The sequence below is a fragment of the Danio rerio genome, chromosome 18 (assembly GCF_049306965.1).
Source record: "Danio rerio strain Tuebingen ecotype United States chromosome 18, GRCz12tu, whole genome shotgun sequence".
NCBI lineage: Eukaryota > Metazoa > Chordata > Actinopteri > Cypriniformes > Danionidae > Danio > Danio rerio.
In genome coordinates, this window is record NC_133193.1 from 19138032 (window position 1) to 19161342 (window position 23311).

At 36.3% G+C, this 23311-nt stretch overlaps 1 protein-coding gene across 6 annotated transcripts; it reads left to right on the top strand.

Annotated features, from left to right (window-relative positions):
• The first annotated feature begins 1637 nt into the window (after positions 1-1637).
• si:ch211-216l23.2 lies at positions 1638-22720 on the top strand. 6 transcript variants are annotated; one of them, XM_005159113.5, is made up of 10 exons: positions 1638-1843; positions 2078-2143; positions 2630-2713; positions 6335-6408; positions 6497-6638; positions 9733-9932; positions 15520-15795; positions 17278-17451; positions 18241-18627; positions 22313-22717. In XM_005159113.5, the coding sequence occupies exons 2-10, from the start codon at positions 2088-2090 to the stop codon at positions 22342-22344; spliced, it is 1425 nt and encodes a 474-aa protein (XP_005159170.1). In that variant the 5' UTR covers positions 1638-1843; positions 2078-2087; the 3' UTR covers positions 22345-22717. The 6 variants fall into 6 exon arrangements, with proteins under 6 accessions (XP_005159170.1, XP_073785382.1, XP_073785383.1 ...); NM_001045069.1 differs by having other exon boundaries at positions 1650-1843; positions 2081-2143; positions 22313-22720; XM_073929281.1 differs by lacking the exon at positions 9733-9932.
• The last annotated feature ends 591 nt before the right edge of the window (positions 22721-23311 follow it).

Here is a 23311-nt window from a genome sequence, read left to right on the forward strand (position 1 = left end):
CATTTCAGCAATGCACTGTGAGGTAACATGAACTGACAATAAACGGATGTTATTTAACTTTAATAACATTAACTAAAGGGGAGATATGGTGGCGCAGTGGGTAGCATGATTGCCTCACGGCAAGAAAGTTCCTGGTTTCAGCCCCGGCTGGGTGAGTTGGCATTTGTGTGGAGTTTGCATGTTCTCTCCATGTTTACTTGGGTTTCCTCCGGGTGCTCCAGACTTGTGCTGTAAGTGAATTGAATAAGCTAAATTGAACGTAGTGCATGAGTGTGTATGGGCATTTCCCAATGCTGGGTTGCAGTTGGAAGGGCATGTATAAAACATATGCTGGATAAGTTGGCGGTTTATTCCGCTGTGGTAACCCCTGATGAATAAAGGGACTAAGCTGAAGGAAATTTTGTAGCCTATGGATTTCAAATTATTATAATAAAACATATTTACAAACTTAAAATGAAATACAGCACATCCTAATAAAAAATGCGGTAACATTTTAGAATAACGGGCCATTTTTTTATGTTAATTAAAGCATTTACTAACATTAGCTAAGTATAATAATCTTGTAACGCTTTAATCAGTCATATTTCATCATTTACTGTATTATTTAAATCCAAAGTTGTGCTTAACAACAGACAATGCACTGTGAGTTAACATGAACTATCAATAAACTAATGTTATTTACTTTTAATAACATTAACTAAAGTCAACAAAGATGAATTAATGCCATAATAAATGTATTACTAATTGTTTGTTCATGTTTGTAAATACATCTAGTAACATGAACTAATGGACCATATAATCTTATATAAAGTGTAACCATAAAAACAACAAAGTCATGAGACTGTGGGTTGTAGAATTCACAATAAGCGTAAGAATAAAAAACACAAATGTACAAAACATCCATGTATAGCAGGAGAGCACAAACTCCAGAACGGGAGGGTCGTGTCCTGCAAAGTTTAGTTCTAACCCCAATCAGACACCCCTGGGCTATCTAATCAAGCTCTTACTAGGCTTTCTAGAACTATGAGTGTTGGATGAAGCATGTGTGTTCAGGCAAGTTAGAGCTAAAATCTGCAGGACAACGGCTCTCCAGCACTGAGTTTGGGAACCCCTGATGTATAGCAATTAAACAAATACATTATAATGTTCACAAAATTTTTAAGAACTTAGGGATATTTTATTCAAAGCGTCTCTGATTCTAGTAATTTTAAGCACATCTCAGTTAGCAAAACCATACAATTAGGCTTAATATTAGTAAGTTTATGAATGTAAAATGTAGTTAACAGTGTAAATAAATGTAAATATTTTATTCTTGGTTAAGATAGCAAAACTAAAGAGTACATCTATGTCATAAAAGTGAGAAAATATGCTCAGTAACTGGGTTGCAGCTGGATATTGTTTGGAAGGGCATATGCTGTGTAACACATATGCTAGATAAGTTGGCGGTTAAGTTGGCGACCCCTGATGAATAAAGGGACTAAGCCAAAGGAAAATTAAAGAATGAAAAGTATTTTAGCAATTAATATTTTATTATGAATTTTTGAGCCTCACGTACATTTTGTGTACTGCGTGGTGGTCGTTGGTCTGCCAGGCCGACAGGCGGCGGCATAAATACTCTTTCTCGACGAAAGGAAGTCGGATCTAGAATGAAGCGTTAGCAGGTCTATTGGCGGAATCCTTGAGGAGTAGCACGGATTAGCAACTATTATTCACACATTTTGTCTAAAAATAATCTCACTTTGTATTGATCACGTCGAAGATTAAACAACGCATCTGCAAATTAATCAATTTATCGCGATAAACAAAAGCCACAGGAGTACGTTACAGCCGTATCTCTGCCAAGGTACGACGAAATTCGCTTCAGATTTGTGTTTTAATAGCAATAGTTTTAATAAATATTTTTTTATATTGGACTTTGTTTTAACTGTAGATATGCATATGTTCATTTTTTAAGAAATTAGGGTTGAGCCAATGCAGAATTAGCTTGATAAACAGAACGCTGCCATCTTGTGCCGCGCGGTATTTGTTTATTATGTTTACTGTGGCTTTCTGTAACGATATACTGAAATTTATCTAGAAGAGGTGAAATGTCGTCGTGGGGAAAAAAAGCCGGGGGCAGACGACAAAAACACGGAGGAGGAGGGTATGATACGCACACACACGGACAAAAAGGCATTTCAAGCATCATAACAATGAAAGACGCTTGTTGTGTTGTGTAACGTTAACAATGCATTTTTTACACGAGTAAGTTACATTGAAGGTTATTTTCTAATAAATTAATGAAGCATGAATTGAATAAGCTAAATTGGCTTTGTTTTTGAATGCTAGTGTGTATGGGTGTTTCCCATTACTTGGTTGCGGCTTGAAGGGCATCCACTGCGTACATCATATTCTGGAAAAGTTGGCAGTTCATTCCACCGTTGCGACCCTTATTAAATAAGGGGACTATGTTAAAGAGAAAATGAATGGATGAATGAATAAATGAAACTGTCAATCTTTGTGTAAACAAAATCTCTTATGTCTAGCAACTTACAATATGTAAATAAACATTATTTGTTTATTATTTTGTACACATTTTACATTCGTTATCTAATGTTTATCCCAATCATGTTTAATTTACTTCATGCAGTGGCCAAAAATCTAACAAATCGTTTCGGAGACCACCATATCCTGTGAGACAGGAGAGAACTGAGGAACATCTGCAACTTGAGAGGTGACAACAATTTTATTCTTTAAAAAGATTTAAACAAAGTGCATTTTTACTGGTTGTAAATCTGCTAAATAGAATATATGAAATATCTGTTTTAGGGATGTGAACATACAGAGGTCTCATGGTTCGGTTACGATTATCTGGTCATCGATACGGTTCTATTTGATATCTCAGTGCATTGATGTTGCTTTCCATCCACAATTATATTATTTTCTTCAGGACACAAGAATTCTTGAATTAAAACTTTTTAAATATATTATATATTTTTATTTATACAGTCCTTTAAGCAGTCAGATATATAAACTGTACCTTTAATATTACCTGCTCAAAGAAAACACTATTTTTTAAAATAATTTAACTTTCTTTTTGTTCAAGAAAAAAGAACACACTACACATACATGTAATACATGTTATATTCAGCCACGTGTCACAGAAAAACAACATATTAAACATTTGTGGAAATTAAGGTTGTGGTATCTTTGCAATACATAGTTATTCATCCTATCTTTAAATGTCGTCAGGGATTATTTCTTTGTCTATGTACTTCTCCCTCATTATTTAATCTCCCCAGTATACACTGGTACGATGCAATTTCACTCATACCATTAATCCACTCTTACATTTAGAAAACGCTCTTTTTGAATGTTTCAAACAAAACTCGAATACAATCACAGGAGACAACATGAGCATAAATACCTCCTGGCTGGATCCACAAGTATTGCTTTAATGTTGATAGAGGAGAGAAAACATTACCTTGTAATCAGGCCAGGAGTCCAGAGGTCCAAAGTGAGAGAGAAAACATTTCTAGCAGTGAAATAGTCCCTACTGGTTCTGCTGTACTTTAGTGTTGGTGAAAGACTATCCAGCAAGCTCACATGCAGTGAATTGTGCAGTTGTCTGCTTTTTAAGTAAATGGAGCATTTCAATAACTTACCCTTGCCTCATTTGAATAGTCTTCTACTGAAACATAGCGCATATGAGATAAATGACATCAGTACGCAATAACTGGTGATGATCTATCAATTAACCGATACCAAATTGTCCACATTTGCTTCACGGTGTATTGAAAAAATAACTAATTTTGACACCCCTAATCTGTGTCCTTGGTCAGTGTATCTTTTTTTTTATTGGATTGTCATTAAGGGTGTCACGATCTTCCAAATCCTCGATTCGATTACATTTTTAATTCTAAAGGCATGATTCGATTCGATTTTAGATTATAAATAATTAATTAATTAATGACCAATTAATTATTTGTAGCCTACCGTTTTACCTACCTGACCTGCATGGTCTTTGTTTTACCCACAAACAAATTATACAGTAAATGAATAAAGGCAAGATACACACATAATTACCACCTGTCAATCACTTTTTCTGTGGGACTCGTGAATAGGCAGTGATCTGTGTCGTTATAATGGCGTCGGTAAAAAAGACGCACAACCAACAGGAACCAGCCAACAGTATCTGAGGTGTTCGCTAAAATGACAAAGAACAAGTGAATGAAAGATTAAAGCAGTCCTCTGACTGCCTGGACCTGCTGTCTGGAGCGCATGGCTGTGTGTGCGTCTGTGTCTGTGCGGTCACTTGATGTGCATTTTCAGAGGTAGAGAGGAAGGAGGGCTGCTCAGAAATGCCACACGCCACTGTGGATGTCAAATCGTTGTCGTTCTAAAATGCCATTTAAAAACAAAGACAGAGTAAACAGGGCCTGAGTGTGTACTTTTCGCGAGCGGATTTGCAACGGGGGCGGGCGGAGGATCGCGATGCCGGTGCTGTCTATCGGAGAAACCGTACGTAATATGTACATAGCAGAGCTTGCAAAACTGTGTTGAACGTTGTCAACATAACTCACTGGAAATCCAAAATGCTTAAACACCGGCGACTTCATTGAAAGAGGAGAGGGTTTAAGTTCTGTCGACGGGTCTCCTGCTTTTGCAGTTTAACAAGCACTTCAACAAGCCTGTTTTTTTCCCGCTTGGCAAGCCAAGCTGACATGGGGGCGTGGCAGCATCGACGATTCTATTTTTTGATTCGATAATCGAAATTGAACATAAATTTCGATCGATTTCGATTAAAAATAGAAATCGTGACACCCCCAATTGTCATTTTAGAAACAGATAATGAAAAATAAGTATTTTTTTGATTTTCGTTTTGGAATTTTAAAGCGAAAATTAAAACATTTCCCGTTTTTCTTTTTCATGGTAAAAAACTGAAAAGCAAAATTCAAAAAAAGGTTTGATTTTCATTTTTCATTTCGAATAACAAAAATAAAATCACCAAAAAACAAAAACGAATAAAGACTTGTTTTTTAAATATTCCAAAACCAGATAGGCCATTCATTGTGATGCAATGTTGCCACACAGGCTAGCCTACTATAGGCTATTATTTTTTTCCACTTACTAATGTTATAAAAGGTATTTGTGATAACACGATTTTGTTTATACATATTTTCCTCATCGAAGCCAGTTTTATGGAACAACATAATTGATGATATATGCATTATTTGCATTGCTGAATAGTTTTCTGAAAATAAAGTTTATTGTTAAAAATCACTTCCACTTCAGGAGTGACGGTAACATTGAACATTTGTTTGAAATCATTGCTCATCTTTCTGTGTCTATATATATATATATATAAATTGCATTAGGCTATTTTTTACTCATTTCAATTTATGTATGAAAAATCTTCAGCTATATTTGCACATGGCTATTTGAAATGATGGATAGACCCACTGTAGCAGGGTGATGACGCACGCACACAACTCACCTGCAAGCTTAGTGATAGTCTGTTTTTAAAAGACATGTCATAGTTATCAGAATGTTTGTGCAGCATGCCTCCTCCTTTCAGTTAAAATTAATTGATCTTTTTTTTTTTTTTTAAATACTATGACTTATTGAAATGTGCATTACCATTAACTGTATTAATGCCTCCCTAACTTGAAATGATTCGTAGTCAAACTTTGGCAAGTGGAAGTATTATGGTTTTAACAATATTAAAACTTAATTTTCAGAAAAGTGTTCAGTAAAGCAACCTAATGCTTGCATGTAATGTCAAAATAAAGGTTGTTTCATTCAAAACATGCTAACAATAAGTAAATATATAGCCTATAATCGGCCCTTATTTGAGAAATATGTTGTCTTAATGAGGAAAATTGGTCTTAACAAAATCCAGTTAAAACAAGAAAATACCCCTATAATGTTATCAAGTGGAAAAAAATAATAGCCTATAGTAGGCTAGCCTGTGTGTGGCAGCTTTCCGTCACCATGAATGAGTTGGCCTATCTGGTTTGGGAATATAAGATTTTATATTTTCTGGTGATTTTTTATTTTTTATTTTTTTTTCAAAATCAAAATTAAAATCAAGTTTTGAGTTTTGTTTTTCTGTTGTTCACCATGAAAATGAAAAACGTTTTTAAATTAAAAATTGCATTGAATTTCAATTTTTGTTTCTTAATTTTAAAGCAAAAATCAAAAAACAACTCGTTTTTCATTTTTCAATATTTGTTTCTAAAATGAAAATCTAATGACCAAAATATACACTGAATGTACTACAAATTTTGCAAATACTACTTTGCAAACAATATATTTTTTGAAATGAATCTAAATGCTTATCTGTTATATTCAGTTTTCAGAGCTTAGAAGAAACCATTGACTACTCTAGCATAGTAGACTATGAACATTCATCACATAAGATAACAGGTATGGGTTTTTTTATAAATGAAATTGTATTAATATTATAATAACAAAAAAGAGTCTGTTTTGAATAATCATTTCATGTCAATATCAGGTTTACCAAGTGCTTCACGGGAACAATATGATGTATCAACTCAGCATCCTGAATTATATGAACGGTTTTACCAGCAGTTGTGTGGAGAAAGTGCTCGACGCCCTGCAGACTGTGTTGTCCTGTCAGTGAATAACCAGGATGTGTAAGTATATATTACATGTAGAGTTATGTTGCATTAGGTATTTTTAATATGGTAAGTTTGTTTATTGCTTTAAATGAAAAAAACAGACTAACTTTTTTTAATGCAGTAAAAATGCAGAAAAATGGTTTATCTAATGTTTTTTGAAAGTTCTGTTGTGTGAATTGTTAAAATGTAGCTTGAATGATATTCAACAAGACTAAGCTTTATCTTCGTGCTCAGATCAATTTGCAAAATGTTCAATGGAATTATATACACCTTCAAAAACAAACAAACAAAATACACCAAATCCCTTGTTTAAAGTTTTCACCATTTTCAAATGCACTGATTATCAAATGTCACTGAAATGTCTTTCAATCTCCCAGTAGTCTTTATGTATGAATTAAACAAATGCGAATATTATAGTCCAACTTAAAAAAAAAAAACACTAAACACAATGCATCCCCCTACATAAACTTTATTATTTTTTAATAATACAATAAATGTACATAATAAAAAATGTTTGGTTACCGTTTATTTTAAGGTGGCCTTGTTACTGTGCAATTATTATTTTGCATACCAGGTAATGATAATTAGCTACAAGAACTTCCTGTAGATTTTAGGTTTTGGTGTAATTATGCATAATATACTGATATTACTATAGTACTTGTATGTAGGCCCGATACAATTCTATTTTTGTTCCCCTACCCCTTCCCCTTGGCCTTTGTAACAGAGTGTGAAGGCGAAGGGCTTCAAAATTTACCTGTAAAATAGCACTACAACATCTGCACACGTCATCATATGTCATCGCAAGCTCTTACTTCATATAAGATCGACAATCGTGGCTGCTGTATTTATTTCAGTTGTGTTATTTTTTGGTATTTATCTTTAGGAAACCACTGAAGGCAATGATATGTTATCATAATAAATATAAAATAATATAATATAAGCTCATAACAGTATAATATCAGCTCATAACTGTACTGTGTATCTTCACCATGGCCATATTCATATGTAAACACAGCTTAACAACATTAACATTATGCCAGACACTGTAAAAAGGTTATTTACAACCACTAGACATTTCTGACAGTATTTGAGTGTCAGATGTGAAAGTTTGTTGTGGGACTGCTATACAAGAGGTATTATTATAGATTATAGATGATGAAATTTAGCTGCTTTTATTTTAGCGTTTTTTTGACATGACGGCAAAACACAAATGCTATTATGAATGTTTTAAAACATATGTTTGTTTGTTCTAAAAAATTTGTGATAATGACAAAAAATAATGTGCGCATCTCCTGACTTCCGGGTGCAGCCATGCTGCTGTTTATAGCTGGTGTATTCTGGGAAATTTTCTTACCCCTTGATTTTGAGTGGGGTCCTGAAAAATCTCTCGAGGGGATTGTAGCCCTTCCCCTTAGCCCTTTAAACTAAAGAGAATTGGGACACCCCTACCCCTCTTCGTGAGCGCGCAAAACAAGGGGTAGGGGGAAGGGCTAAGAGATAGAATTGGGATTGGGCCGTTATGTGTAACAAGGACACTGTAAAATAAAGTACCTCAAACAGTTGTGTAAATAATTTTCATCCACTAAATTTAAAATAAATATTTACACCTTAATGGCCCTCTAAAACAATCTTAATACATGTAATGTATCGTATTAAAATCCTGTACCCTAAACTCAAGCTGAACACACGGTTAGACAAAACTTGCATAATATCATGGATTTGCTTTTCCCTAAAATGCATAGAAAGAATATTCCTCCCAGACTTGACAAGTTGAATGCAAAAAAATTTTTTTTCTTTTTTAATCTTTTTGTTCCATCTCTTTTACAATGATGACAAAAACAACATTTTAAAACATTATCAAAAATGTTGAACACACACATGGTCAAATACTTTGATTTCAGTTTGTACATGACTGATTATTGGTATCCTTTACATTTTACCTCACCTGCAACAACCTTCACATATTTAAGAAGAAATAAGTACACAAATCTTTGAATTATATAATAAAATTTAGAAAGTTCCTTCGAGACATATTAATATAAGTTATTGCACAAAACACAATTGCTAATTATTCAAATAAAAAACAACAACCAAATGGAAAGTCCAGCTTTGAACATTTTTCTATATTAAAAATATACAGAACTTTTTAAATATTCTTCTATTTTTTTATTAACCGTAATGCACACTGTTTTTATAAATAGGCAACGAATGACAAACTACAAACAGTCCCATCCTCTTAATATTTTTGTTTATTTTTGTTTTGTTGTTGATAACAGTATTTCCCATTTAATAAAAACCTATTCATTTTTTCTATTAGAAAACACATGCATGTACAGTTGAAGTCATAATTATTAGGCCTCCTGTGATTTTTTTTTTTTTTTTTTTTTTTTCTTTTTTGAACTATTTCCCAAATTACATTTTCACAGTATTTCCTATAATAATTTTTTTTTCTTAATTCAGCTACAATAAAAGCAGTTTTGAATAAAAAAAAAAAAAACATTTTAAGGTGAAAATTATCAGCCCCCTTAAGCAATTTTTTGTTCCTTATTTTCTACAGAACAAACCATTGTTATACCATGACTTGCCTAATTACCCTAATGCCTTATTTAACCTAGTTAAGCCTTTAAATTTCACTCTAAGCTGAATACTAGTATCTTGAAAAATATCTAGTTGTATAATCAATGTATATGTATTATGTATAAATGTTTTGTATTGCCGTCGTGGTAAAAATAAAACAAAATCAGTTATTAGAAATTAGTTTATTAAAGCTATTATGTTTAAAAATGTGTTGAAAAAAATATACTGGGGGGCTAATAATTTAGGAGGGCTGATAATTCTGACTTCAACTTTATATGTAATGTGTAAAATGATGATGTTTTTCAAAGTCCTCGGGCAAAAGCATTTATTCGGGTAAAAACAGGACAATTTTGTCATTTTAATATTTTTTACACACTTTTAATATGCTGAACAGATTTGTGTTGGTTTATTTATCCGTGTGGCACATTAAATCCTAACACATTCATTGCTGCATATATCAACCAGGCCACACCCAACAGCCTCAGCTGAAGCGCGGTGCGCAATAACCACATCTCTTCTTCTTCTTTCAAAGGGAATACCCCAAATCATTAGGCCAGTGTTTGCAGGAACTTGGCCTCACTGTGGAAATGCTTTACCTGCAGTCGGAATCAGGCCTGACGCGGGCCCTCCAAGATGTCCGCTCCGACGGTTCCCCCTTTTGTATTCTCGTCGAGCAGACTAATGTAACACTTTCCTCGTGCACAGTAATCATATTTTCAGAGTCCCTCAAAAGTAAGTCCCAACTCCCACAAGCTGTTTTCCATTTAAACCACTTTAAATGTTCTACAGTTACTACAATTAAATATACAGAACAAGAGAACTACAGTAAAATACATTTGATCTGGTGGTGGGCATTTTTAGTAAATCTTAACTGACATCATTTATGTTTGTGATTGCACAAAAAATACATAAATAACCAATTCTGGAAATACACTGCCAAAACAATTCAACAATGTCAAAAACTGCAAAACAAAAAGTCTACCAACTGCAAAAACAAACAAAAAAGGTCAAAGAATGGCAAAAGCATCAGTGTTTTGTCCAATAATGCAGACATTGCAAAATATTGTAATTCTAAGAATGTTAAAAGCTTCGTTGGACATGACACCAAAATATAAAACATGACCTGTATTTTTGGGTAGAAACATGCTTACAGATTTTTTTTTCTGAAAATATTTAATATTCTAATGCCGAGTTCAGACTGCATGATTTTCTGCATGATGACAGATTTTTAGAAATCGCTGACAAATGCCTGAAATCACAGGCAAATCGGTGCTCATTCACATAAGTAACAATTACACTGTGTGAACTATCAAAGAAGCAATCTGAGTAAATCGCAGATGTTTCGTCGATGCCCATAAGATATTTGGCATGCTAAATATCTGGACCTTTGTGAAATGTGTGAATGAAATAAGATCGGCAATTACCTACAGCCAATGAAAGAGCAGCATCCACTAGTATGGGTATCTGCAGGCCGGGGGGAGTTCATCCACCAGGCTGCGGACTGGTACCGGTCCATGGATGAATTGGTACTGGGCCGCACAAGAAATCACAAATTATTTCCGTTATATTTATTATCCGAGTCTGAATGATCTTTTATTTTGAAGAATGATCGTATTCTCTCGCTTGCATCTCGGTCACTTGAACGCCCAAATTTAAGGCACAAGCAGCAATTTGAGTAAGAAACAAATGTTTTTGGAAAGGGAAAAAGGCCCAGTGAAGAACCCACAAACTGCCAATGAATGGATCCGCAACCCATTTATCAACAAATCAGGTAAATCCACCAAGTCTGTGCAAGAAGATCAACTAACGGAGATTGCAAATGACGGCGGCCTTTTAGGGGACGTTTACATATCGCGTCTTTTCTAGAGGTCACACAATTTCATTTGTTCCATTGGAAGTTTGCGGTTTGCGCGCACAAGCTTCATGACGCACATACGCTTTCCGGATGGACCTAGTTGAATATACTCTGCGAGCACACCTCAAGTCATGTGGCTGATCAACTTCACCTTTTAGTAGACTAACTATCCCAGACAAACACTGAATCCCCAACCTCTGCAGTGCTTTGTAATTTTCTCCATAAATAAAACTTGTATCAGAGTTCCAGCAAAGTTTTGTCAGCTTGTCATCCTCTGAGAAAACGATTGATGGTCGCCTAGCAACCTGAGAAACCCCTCACCACCACCATCACCACTAACCACCCCCTGAGAACCACCGCCCCCTCCACCCTCCTAGCCCCATACCCCCCTTTCCACGTGCTCCCAACCCCTGGTCCGCGGTCAAATTGTCTAAAAAGGCTGAGGACCCTTGATCTAAACAACATCACAATCCCAACCGGGTCAAAAAAGAAAAAAAGTTGAGGAGAAATTGCTAATTCCCTTCAAAACCAGGTGAGCAAAATAAGCACAATTTTAACCCCACTAAAGGAATTCTTTCTCATTATGTAGTTAATAAGAAAAGATAAACTACATGACATCACGTTGTTTCCATATCACTTTTCGTGTGTTTGGTTGTATGACGTAGTTTGCGGACTAAGACAAAGTTGTCGGTGATTCTTCCTATTGTAAAGTCATATAGTATGAAACCCCCTGTCGCCGATCCATCTTGCAGTGTAAACACAGCAGCAACAGAATGCTACCCCATATAGTTATGCAGTGTGAAAACTTTGAAAATTGTCTAGTCTGAACTCGGCTTAATAGAGCATTCACACCAGATACAGCCTGCGCAGATAAATCGCGATATTCGAGCGTAAATAGACATGTGAACATTGAGTTTTTAAGAGAGTAGCTTTATGTGCTCTAGGAAAATTGATAAACGCCGTAGAATTGTGTCCAGAGTTTCACCCAGCTCTGTGAGTTCATTAACTCTTCTAGAAGCTCTTCCTGGAGTATGGCCATTTTCATTGGTGCTTTCAACTGAGCCGGTCCCAGTTTAACAAGATGTTTTCCCATACTTAAGCAAGCTCCTGATTGGTTAAGGTGTCGCGAATGTCTGCTAAAGTTCATATTTTCCAACTCGGTTTTTGCGTCAAACGTGCATAACACTCAAAATGCTCAAATTCACACCATGCCATTTTATCGAATTTGTTGTTTTGGCCTAAAGACAATCAGTTGTTTTGGCCTAAAGCCTTTGTTTAAAATAATAGTTAAACATACCCAAACTTATCACTTAACTGTTTCATATAAAGTATAGAGGAACCAAAATAATTGGCTCTTTAATTCTTCACAAAAAATTATTACAGACACTTGCAAAAATCACACACACACACACACACACACACACACACACACACACACACACACACACACACACACACACACACATTATACTAATATAGATTAAATGCTCATAAAGGTGCGGTATGCAGGATTGACAGTATTGACAGTGTAGATCACATTTTGATTTGTGCCTACATACATTAAAGCAAGTCAAAGTGGGCGGGGTTACAAAGACCAGACATTCTGACACAGAACGCACATTTTCAAAGGAGAATAAATTACCTTTAAGGTGTGTGTGTTTTTTTAATAACTGCAAACATACTATGGTATTTTTATGATTTAAAATTGTCAAAAGCACACATACAGCACTTTTTAAGGACAGACCTGATTAAAAAAAAATAATCAGGAATTAAAAATAATGCCCACCACTTAATTTAAAAAAACACTGTTAATACACACTCACTGGCCATTTTATTACGTACACCTTACTAGTTTGGGGTTGCTTTCATAACTGCCTTCAGAACTGCCTAAATCTTTCGTGGCACAGATTTAACAATTATTGTAAATATTCCTCAGAAATTTTGGTCCATATTGACATGATAGCATCACACAGTTGCTGCAGATTTGTCAACTGCACATCCATGATGCCAATCTCCCATTCCACCACATCCCAAAGATGCATAGTTGGATTAAGATCTGCCGACTGAAGGCCATTTGAGTACAGTGAACTCGTTGTCATGTTCAAAAAAACAGTCTGAGATGATTTGCGCTTTATGACATGGTGCGTTATCCTGCTGGAAGTAGCCATCAGAAGATGGGTACATTGTGGACGTTTAGGGATGGACACTGTCAGCAACTATGCTCAGGTAGGCTATGACTTTGACACTATGCTCAATTGGTACTTATGGGCCCAAAGTGTACCAAGAAAATATCCCTTACACCATTACATCACAACCCCCAGCCTGAACCGGTGATACAAGGCAGGATGGATCCATGCTTTTATGTTGTTAACATCAAATTCTGCCCCTACCATCCGAATGTCACAGCAGAAATCGAGACTCATCAGACCAGGCAACATTTTTCCAATCTTCTATTGTCCAATTTTGGTGAGTCTGTGTGAATTGTACCCTCCGTTTCCTGTTCTTAACTGACAGGAGTGGCACCCGGTGTGGTCTTCTGCTGCTGTTGCCCATCCGCCTCAAGGTTGGACGTGTTGTGCGCTCAGAGATGCTCTTCTGCATACCTCGGTTTTAAAGAGTCCAGCTTAAACCAATCTGGCCATTCTCCTCTAACCTCTTGCATCAACAAGGCATTTGCACTCACAGAACTGATATTTTCTCATTTTAGGACCATTTTCTGTAAAGCTTAGAGATGGTTGTGCATGAAAATCCCAGAGGATCAGCAGTTTCTGAAATAATCAGACCAACTGGCACCAACAATCATGTTACGTTCAGTCACCTAAATCACCTTTTTCCCCATTCTGGTGCTCAGTTTGAACTGCAGCAGATCATCTTGACCATGTTTACATGCCCAAATGGATTGAGTCGTTGCCATGTGATTGTGTAATTGGCGGATTATAAAATTGCATTAAGGAGCAGTTGGACAGGTGTACCTAAAAAAAAAGTGGCTGGTGAGTGTATATTAAATTATCATTTCTTTTATTTATGAAAAACCTCACCAGGCTGGTAAGTTCTTTTTTATACACCTATAGTACTCTGGAATACATTTTACACAACATACCTTGTGAAATAAAATTGACACTAGAAATCAAATATGTATGTAACCCTGGAGCACAAAACCAGTCATAAGTGTCTATTTTGGAAATTGAAATTTGGCTGACATGCAACTATTGGAAAATCTGGAAAAGTTGTCCAGATTAAATTCTTAGCTATGCATATAAATTTACAAAATGGCTTGATGAAACTTAATTTTTTCTTGATATTCCTACTTTTTTCCTACTATTTTTATTCTAAAAAATATAATTTGGACCCATACAATGTATGTTTGGCTATTTCTAAAAATATATTCATGCAACAACAGACCAGTTTTGTTGTCCAGGGACACATATGTTATTCCATCAGTTGAGAGACTAAAACTAAAAATTGTTTTGTAAAAATGTAATCAAAATTAAAGTCATAATAAATACAATATGAAATAACCAAAGTGATTAAACACGTAAAACAAATTATCTCAGCCAAATTTCTGTCTTCAGACAACAGATATCAAAATGCCCTGACACATCAAGCTGTAAACCTACTGACATTTGACCGTCATTGAGCAACAGTCATTTTCATTTTTGTGGTGCGTTCCTTACTGTTTTGAGCAGTCGAATTGCACCTCCTGTAGAGTGAGCGAACTCTGATTGGCTGTTCAGTTTAGTGAAGGACTTAGTTCATGACAGTAAAAATTGAATGAATGGTAACTAATAATTTAATGACACTGATACATTTTCAATACACAATTATTTTTCTACAATGACATGGTATCTGGAATGAAGAATGTTAGCGCACGGTGCTCAATTTACAGCTTTACAATCATGTAAACAAAATTACTTTCAAGTAAATTCTAGTTGCACATGGCTTTTGCTCTTTCTACCATTTACAGTAATGCAAATACACATATTTACATTTAAAATAGTTTTCGATGCAGTCCTAGTTTCGATTTTCCACATTTAATGACTAATTCAGACTATTGATATGACAACATAGACAAAGAGCATATGTGCTAGTCACCCATTGGCTGTAGTGTATGCAGTGTGTTTCAATGCATCTTAGCCATGTAATGTAAGACGACAACACTGTCAAATTTGTCGTCTATTTTGTTGTCACAGTGAGTCTAAAAATGCTCACACTTAAAAAGCAATCTTTTAACTTTTACTCCAAGTGTCCCTATACCCAACTGGCAGGCGGGCTCATGAATGCATCTTTGAGTGCCTTCTGAATGTTGATGTAGTAATGGGGTTAAGCAGCGGTTGGCCGACTGCAGTATGTGTTGCTGATGAGGTGAAACTCTTCTACACACTGCTTAGACTGCAGCGCCTCACACTGAGCACCATATGTAACCCTCTCCCTCCGCTGGCTGACCCTTCCTCTGCCTCTCTACAGTTCATCGAAATATGCCTAAAGAACATGCTATGGAGTTTGTGTTGACGGAGTATGGGCGCCAGAGCAGCCCGCAGCGGGCGTTGAACCCCACGGAGGCTGCGACGCGGGCGGCTGAGCTGACGGAGGACTACCTGGAGCGCGGCAAGCTGGAGCGCCACACCGTTCCCTTCACCACCCGCCACCTGCTCTTCCTCCTGGCCGAAGGGTTGCACCTGTACCCGGAGGAGGTTAGCACACTGGCTGTGTTTCTCCAGAACCGCCAGGACCATCTGCAAGGTGAGTGTGCTGGCCTAGTTACGCTCCTATCATAGGGGTTCATCATTTTTTTGTGTTTCTTTGTGCATGATGTCATTTAATGAGCTCCAGTTAGTTTGCTAGGTGTGTGTGTGTGTGTGTGTGTTTGAGGAATAAATCTATGCATATTATACGTTGAATATGTACAAGAATTTGAAGCTGACACAGGGGAGCGGACATTTGTTGACCAAGCAATGACCAGGCCCACATGGAATCTGTGCGCGTGGAAAACCACAGATTTCTGCAGAGTCTATTAATTTTCTTGTGTAAATGTGTGTAAATTTTTATGTATTCAGTTTTTAAATTAATTTCAGTGATATTGACTAATATGAAAATGTTCATTTGTTTTATTTAGAACAGTGGTTCTCAAACTGTGGTACGAGGGCTTCCTTCTAGTGGTACGCAGAGAAATACTGAATAATAACACTCTTTTTAACCTTTTGACTCGAACAATAATAGTGATGTGATCAGCACTGGCGGTTCCCTAAAGCATATGATCACATTGGTGTGCTTAGAATGTTTACTTTAGTTCATTGCATCATCAGATGCTTAAAATCAACCTGCTTTGGCACAGATCCAGAGATAGGGGCACTTGCAGAGCAGATACACGCTAGAGAAGCGCTTTTGCTGACCAGTGCTGTTGTGTTGGCATTTCAGTGACTGCAAATTCGGGAATCTCCTCATGCTGCATCAGTGGTAAAATAATTATCACAAATGTGTTGAATGCGTGTTCGTAGTTGTATAAAATGTGTGTTTATATAAAGTTATTTGTTTTGTAAAGCAGCGTGGCTTTCGATTAATTTGTTACCTCAGATTTCGGCTAATTCATCTGAATGTGATTCAAATGTCACGGGACACAGAACATAAACTCAAGCAACTTTGTCTTGCTTGAAATTTGGAGCTAGAATATAGACGAATTAAAGTTAGTCTCTGTGTGCGTTTAACACAAACTCCATGGCCCGCTTCAGATGAGATCTCAAATCATGGAAATTCTGCTTGTATGAATGGATAAATCACGTATAAATTGGTCAAGCAGTGTATTTATGTAATATAATCACTCACTTTCTGACGCACGTCCTGTAAAGGATGTGCAGTCAGAGGATCTAATATCTAATTTAAATGCAAAAGTGTATGGGGGTTTCCCATTGCTGGGTTGCAGCTGGAAGGGCATCCGCTAAAAGATATGCTGGATAAGTTGGCCATTCATTCCGCTGTGGCGACCCCAGATTAATAAAGGGACTAAGCCGGAAAGAAAGAATGAATGAATGAATTAATCAAATGATATCAAATTATTTAATACAGTAAATATATCATTTTGTTTATTTATGAAGTTAAATATTTTATATATTAAATCAACTGTAATAATATTTAATGCAGTTTGTTTGTTAACAGTTTACATAGTTACATTTACATTATTTTAAATTAATTTATATAAAAATGATGCCTCTTCTTTTTCTTTCTCAGCGTCTTCTACTGCGGTTGACAGGGAAGCTGCTCCTCTGATAAACAGCCTGCCCACAGGGTTAGGAAAACCTCCACCTCTTCTGCCTGCTGGTACTGGACCAGCACCAAGAGAGCAGATAAACACACCCTCAAGCTCAGGAGATGTTTCCTCTGGCCTTCAAATTGGATTGACAGGTTTGTTTTGGGGCCTCTGGAATATGTACATTAATGAATAGAAAGAAAGAAGGTCGCTGGTTTGAATTCTGGCTGGGCCAGTTGGCATTTCTGTGTGTAGTTTGCATGTTCTTCTCGTGTTCATGTGGGTTTCCTCCAGGTGCTACTGTTTCACCCACAGTCCAAAGTCATGTGCTATTGACCTTATTCTTCAATATGGAAGTGTGCTTGTTTCTACGATTGTTTTAGAACTTCCGATTCAGTTGCCTATGGGAGAAATGACTAGGAATAATAAATGGCAGAAAATGGTCAAACTACTTGCTCTACAAACAAGTGTTTGCATGACTATACAGACAAAGTAGAATAATGTAATAAGAAAATATCAGTTTGCAACATTATGCAGCAGAATGAGCAGTTTTTAATGTCTAAAAATGAATGGAATTGAATGAGACCAGATGTCTCGAGCTAAAAAGATTCAAATATCTGCACCCACTTGTATGTGAAGAATAAGGTGGGAATGAGCTAAATTGGCTGTATTGAATGAGTGTGTGTGTGAATGTGAGTGTGTATGGGTGTTTCACTATACTCGGTGGCAGCTGGAAGTGCATCCACTGCATAAAACATATGCTGGAATAGTTTGCAGTTCATTCCATGGTGGTGACCTGATAAATAAGGGACTAAGCTGAAGCAAAATTAATGAATAAATAGAATTAAAGCACACACACTGGATTTATATGAATACATTTGTATGATTTTATGCAGTAAATTTCTTATGAGTTTATTTCCTGTAATATTCTCTGTATTTTCCAGGCACGTTTCCCAAGACGAAACCCCCTCCATTGCTATCAATGCAAAACCTGAAGCCCCCTTCACACAGATTATCTGCCCCCCACAGTCTTTTACCCTCTCTGGCCCAGTCATCTCGAGGGGCAGCTGCTTCTCATGGTCTGGACAAGCCTCAGCCTCTCCTTGGTCCTGGATCCACTTTTGTACCTGCGCCGTCCTCCGCTCGTCCAGGCGGTCTGCTCGACACTCCGTTGCTCTCTTTCCAGTCCTCTAGAGGACTCCTGCCACATCCAGGGGCTCATTTATTGCGAAGCTCTCTATTGACTCGCGTACTCCCACTGCAAAATGGACCCCATGGCCCTCGAGCAGCTCCACCACAACTCAGGAGCCTCCAAATGGGAGCCCAAACAGGTCAGGACTACACCTACTCACAAAGCTGTATTTAATAATGGGGTGTATACACAGCTAGGGTTTTTCCCCTACTGATAAACTTCCGGTGAAAGGTTAAAGCAACTATTTTTACAGCATCAATGCTGTAATGTGATTAAAATATAATCAATTAAATAGACTTAAGCATTCATCAGGGATGTGATTCCTCCGTATACGGATTTCTGTATTTTCCGAGCTCATGAGGCAAGCCCTGTAATTTGCGTAAATCCGTGCGCAGATGTGCACTTTTTCTGTGCTCACATTTGCATGCCACGACCATGCGCTTTATGTACATTATAAATACAGCTGCAGCACGCACATTTGTTACTATCCTCTGCAAGTCATCTGTCCTTACGTCTTCATTTATTCAGTGCAAATTAAATACCTGAAAGTGTCATAAGTTTATATGATATTACAAATTTCTAAATATATATTTTATAATTAATTAAAACTATTAAAAACAAGGACTAAGCTGAAGGAAAAGGAAAGTGAAAGTAGTAAATTAGCTATGTATGATTTTCTTTTTAGTAATGTTAAAGTATATTAGGCTAATCGATTCAGCTGGACTTAATATTTGTACTGTTGGAATTGTTGACTGACTAGTAGTTTATCACGTTGGAATAAAGAGTCGACTAAATTACAGAGAAAGTTGTTTTCTGTGGACAGATTATATATATTAAATATAATAGCTAGGCCCACGGAATTTGCTCGCGCAGAATTATGGAGATTTTCCGCAGAATTCCGCAGATTTCTGCAGATTTTTAGCCCATCATTAATTCTGTTGATTTACTTGAGTAAATGTGTAAATCTGAATTTATTGAGTTTTTATTCTGTAATTTATTACTTTTTATTTCATATGTTAAGGTTTTAGTTATGATTCTCTGCTGGATACTCCCAAAATAATTCAGCAGAAATCCGCAGATTTTGACCAAAATTCTACGCAGAAATAGCAAAAAACGTCCGCAGATTCCGTCTGGCCCTGATAATAACTTGCCTAATTACCCTAACCTGCCTAGTTAACCTAATTAAGCTTTTAAATGTTATTTATTGTCATCATGACAAAGATATAATAAATCAGTACATGGTTTCCGCCACATTCATTCCTCCATGGCGGGGTGCCATGCCAAAATTCATCCTGCCACGGCTATGTTACAATTTTATATTCAAATATTTGGCTATGTTTTATGTTCACTCAAGTTATTCCGCCCGGGAGCTGTCTGCACTGTGAACCTGACAACACGAAAATTAGTAAAAGAAGGGCATGCATTGATTACTTTTGTCCGTCTCATCCTTTGCACAAGCTGTTACTCTGCCGCTGGACATCACTGAAGCGGAGAAAGTAACACTAGTCTGATCATGTATAAATATTATTATAACTATATTATATAAATGTTATTATAACTAGGCCTAAAACATCCTGACAATCAAAAACCAAATGACATGATATCACAGGTGATTGTCTTCTGAGTGCACCAGACATGAATGATGACTCATAGAGCTTGAGGAGAACACAGTACTGTATGATCTGTATACTTTCTAAATTAAAGACTTGCATGTTAAAAAAACAGCATAGGAGGAGGTTGCCTTGGTGCAGATAAAAAGTTAAAAAAAAAGTGTATTTGTATATATAGAGAGAGATATGTAACTAGATAGAATAGACAGAGATAGATTGATCTCTGCAGCAGCTGCCAAAGAGCTGCGTGCTGCAGACGCAGCTGGTGTGAAAGGCAAACGCCTGCGTGCAGCTTTTGCTCTCCATACGTGCTGCGCATATGCTGCTCACGCACTGCTTTCACTTGCGGTGTGAAACAGGCGTTAAGGTGACGTGCTGACTGACGGGAACAAACATGACGTATAGCCATTTCATTTCAGGACGCATTAATGCCGCTCTGTAGGCCTATTGGAGACATTCATAAATATTCCTAGAAAATCTAATAAATGTTGGAGACATACTTGTTACATAAACGCACTAAATTGCACTTCAGCAGGGTTTATTTGAAAGCGCACAAGAAGATCTGCGCTTGAGCAGCGTATATTTGAGGGGGTGTGCAAGAAGTTTTGTGCACGAGCAGAGGAAATCGGCACGCAAAGAGATTTGCATGCTTGTAGACCAGTGGTTCTCAAACTTTTTCAACAAAGTACCACCTCAGAAAAAAATGTCTCTCCAAGTACCACCATAATATATTGAAATGCAGTAGCGTAGTATGCCTAATTAAGCAGCCAAAGCTCTGCACAGTTCAAAAATTAGGCAGTTTAATTTCTATTATTATGAATATTTATTATTGTCTGCTATTTGAAACATAATAAATAGCTTGAACGTTAACACTGCACTATACTTACAGGAAAAAAAATATATGGTTAAATTAAAATATGCTTCTAAAAGTTAATTAAAATGGCACTGTTCCTAAATATAAAAATAAAACTGCTGTATTTAAATGTAAAGGATTAACATATATTCCTTGGACGTCATAAATATAGGCTTTTTGTGATCATATTCATAAATAAAATGTTTTTGAAAAAAAATTGAAATAGATATTGCATGTGCTTTACTTGTATGTCTTTGAAATCTAAACATTAACCTTAAATGTATGATTTAGATTTACATATTTAATTTAGAAAGTAGATCTGCTTACTGCGTGTTATAGGCTTTGTGTGTCACAAAAGCAAGTCATTAAACCATACCTGTCAATTTTGGGATATAAAAATACAGGATACGCCCTCAACAACCGGTTCAAATATGGGGAGGGGTTTAGCTGCAAATGACAGAATACATAATAAACATTAGAAAATTGAAAATAAAATAAAAGGTTTAGCCTATTAGAATCAATTTCCTGATCACATTGTTGTTATCGTATGCGTCAATGGTTAAAAGTGTGTTAATTTTTTACTTGAATTATTCAGCAATTCCTCCGCGTACCACTAGAAGGAAGCCTGCGTACCACTAGTGGTACACGTACCACAGTTTGAGAACCACTGTTGTAGACTATTACATGAATGTGATTTCGACTTGTAATACTGCGCTCACGAAATTTGTCATTGAAGTAACGCCACAGGTAGTTGGTAGATCTATGTTAAAAAGGCCTGCCTCCACAGCTGGAAAAATCCTAGAGGAAACACTGCAGTTATTAGAAATGAGTTTTTAAATCTATTATGCTTAGTAATGTGTTGAGAAAATCTTCTCTCCGTTAAACATATATATATACATATATATATATATACACACACACACACACACACACACACACACACACACACTCGTCTTCCTTCTTTTTTTTGTCTTCGGTTAATCATATGCATGATTCATTTAGTTTTAAAATTATGAAAAGCAGTTTAAACACAAATGCCGTAAGGAACAGCAGGTGAGCGCAGAAACTCTATTGAAAATACTGTGGTAAAATAATTTTTCATATTTTAAAAACATGGCGCATAATGGAATTTAATTCAGTCCTTCATGCACATTGAGACCCACGTTATTTTGTATATCGGTCAGGCAGTTTTTTTTTTTTTAAAACCTTAAATGCTGTAATTTTGGCATAACAGTTTACCGGAAGAGCTTGAATGGGTTACTGAAAATTCAGAGTCCTTTTGCATATACCATATTAGGGCACTAATGGTTTAAAGGTCTGGATATTAATGTTTTGAATTTATTTTGTGTTTTATTGTTCAGGTCCGCGGCCCCTACGACGCCTGCTTCCTTGATTTCCCTCAGGACGGCTGAGTAAATCATAGCTCTATAATGCCACCTGGAACAGTTCTAACATTTTGAACTTGCAGCTTTCTTTTGTATTTTTAGGAGTTTGACCCTTGTGTTTTCTGTCAGGATCCTTTACATTGTTTAAATATGTTCTGGTATGAAAAAATATCAAAAGTGGTGTTTTCTTTATTCCTACAGATTTTTAAAAGATTAGGCCTGTGCAGATGTCTTTTCACACCAGTGTTCTCCACACAATTGTTGAATATGTTTCAGATTTTGTTTTTTGGTTAAAAACCTGTCCAGAAGACCGTTAGCTGTGTAGATCGATAAATAGATAAATGTTGCTGAATACCATTCATTAAACTCTCTTGTTGAAAAGGAGTACTTGTTTATTTGTTTCAAACTTGTACTGCATGAACTTTGCCACCATGCCTGTGCAAAAGATATTTAAAACAGGTGTTTTTTGTACTTTTTCCCCCCCAAAAAAGGTGAAATTATGAAAACGGTTTCCTTTAACAATTTTTGTTTTTTAAGATTGAACCATTTTTGTAATACTAAATGTGTGCAAATATCCTGAATCTGTGAATATCACCATTACACCAATTATACATCCCCTAAATGTGTGAATAGCACCATTACACCAGTTATACTCAAATAACCCCGATAATGTATAAAAGCAAATAAAAAACACATGATAATAATATTCATATGAATGTTTACTTTGATTATTCTGCTCAATTTGACTTAATGCAAATTCAGATCTGACCCTCACTGCAATATTCAAGTCGTTCATGTTTTGGAACATTGTTCACCGTGACCAAAGGGGTCGCTGCTCTCAACTTGTTTTTACCTGAACTGGTACTAAACCCCCTCGTGGGTTTTGGCTCCATCAGTCCATCTGTGCTGCACTTTATGGAAACCAGCCTTTCAAGTTTCTCTTGTTGTAAAAAACGCCATAAGTGAACGCAGCAA

Bases quoted from the DNA above. Each gene is read 5' to 3' on its own strand.
- si:ch211-216l23.2 (XM_005159113.5), top strand. From the start codon at position 2,088: ATGTCGTCGTGGGGAAAAAAAGCCGGGGGCAGACGACAAAAACACGGA. The intron at 2,144-2,629 runs GTATGATACGCA...TACTTCATGCAG, and splicing joins CAAAAACACGGAGGAGGAGG to TGGCCAAAAATCTAACAAAT. The intron at 9,933-15,519 runs GTAAGTCCCAAC...GCCTCTCTACAG, and splicing joins ATTTTCAGAGTCCCTCAAAA to TTCATCGAAATATGCCTAAA.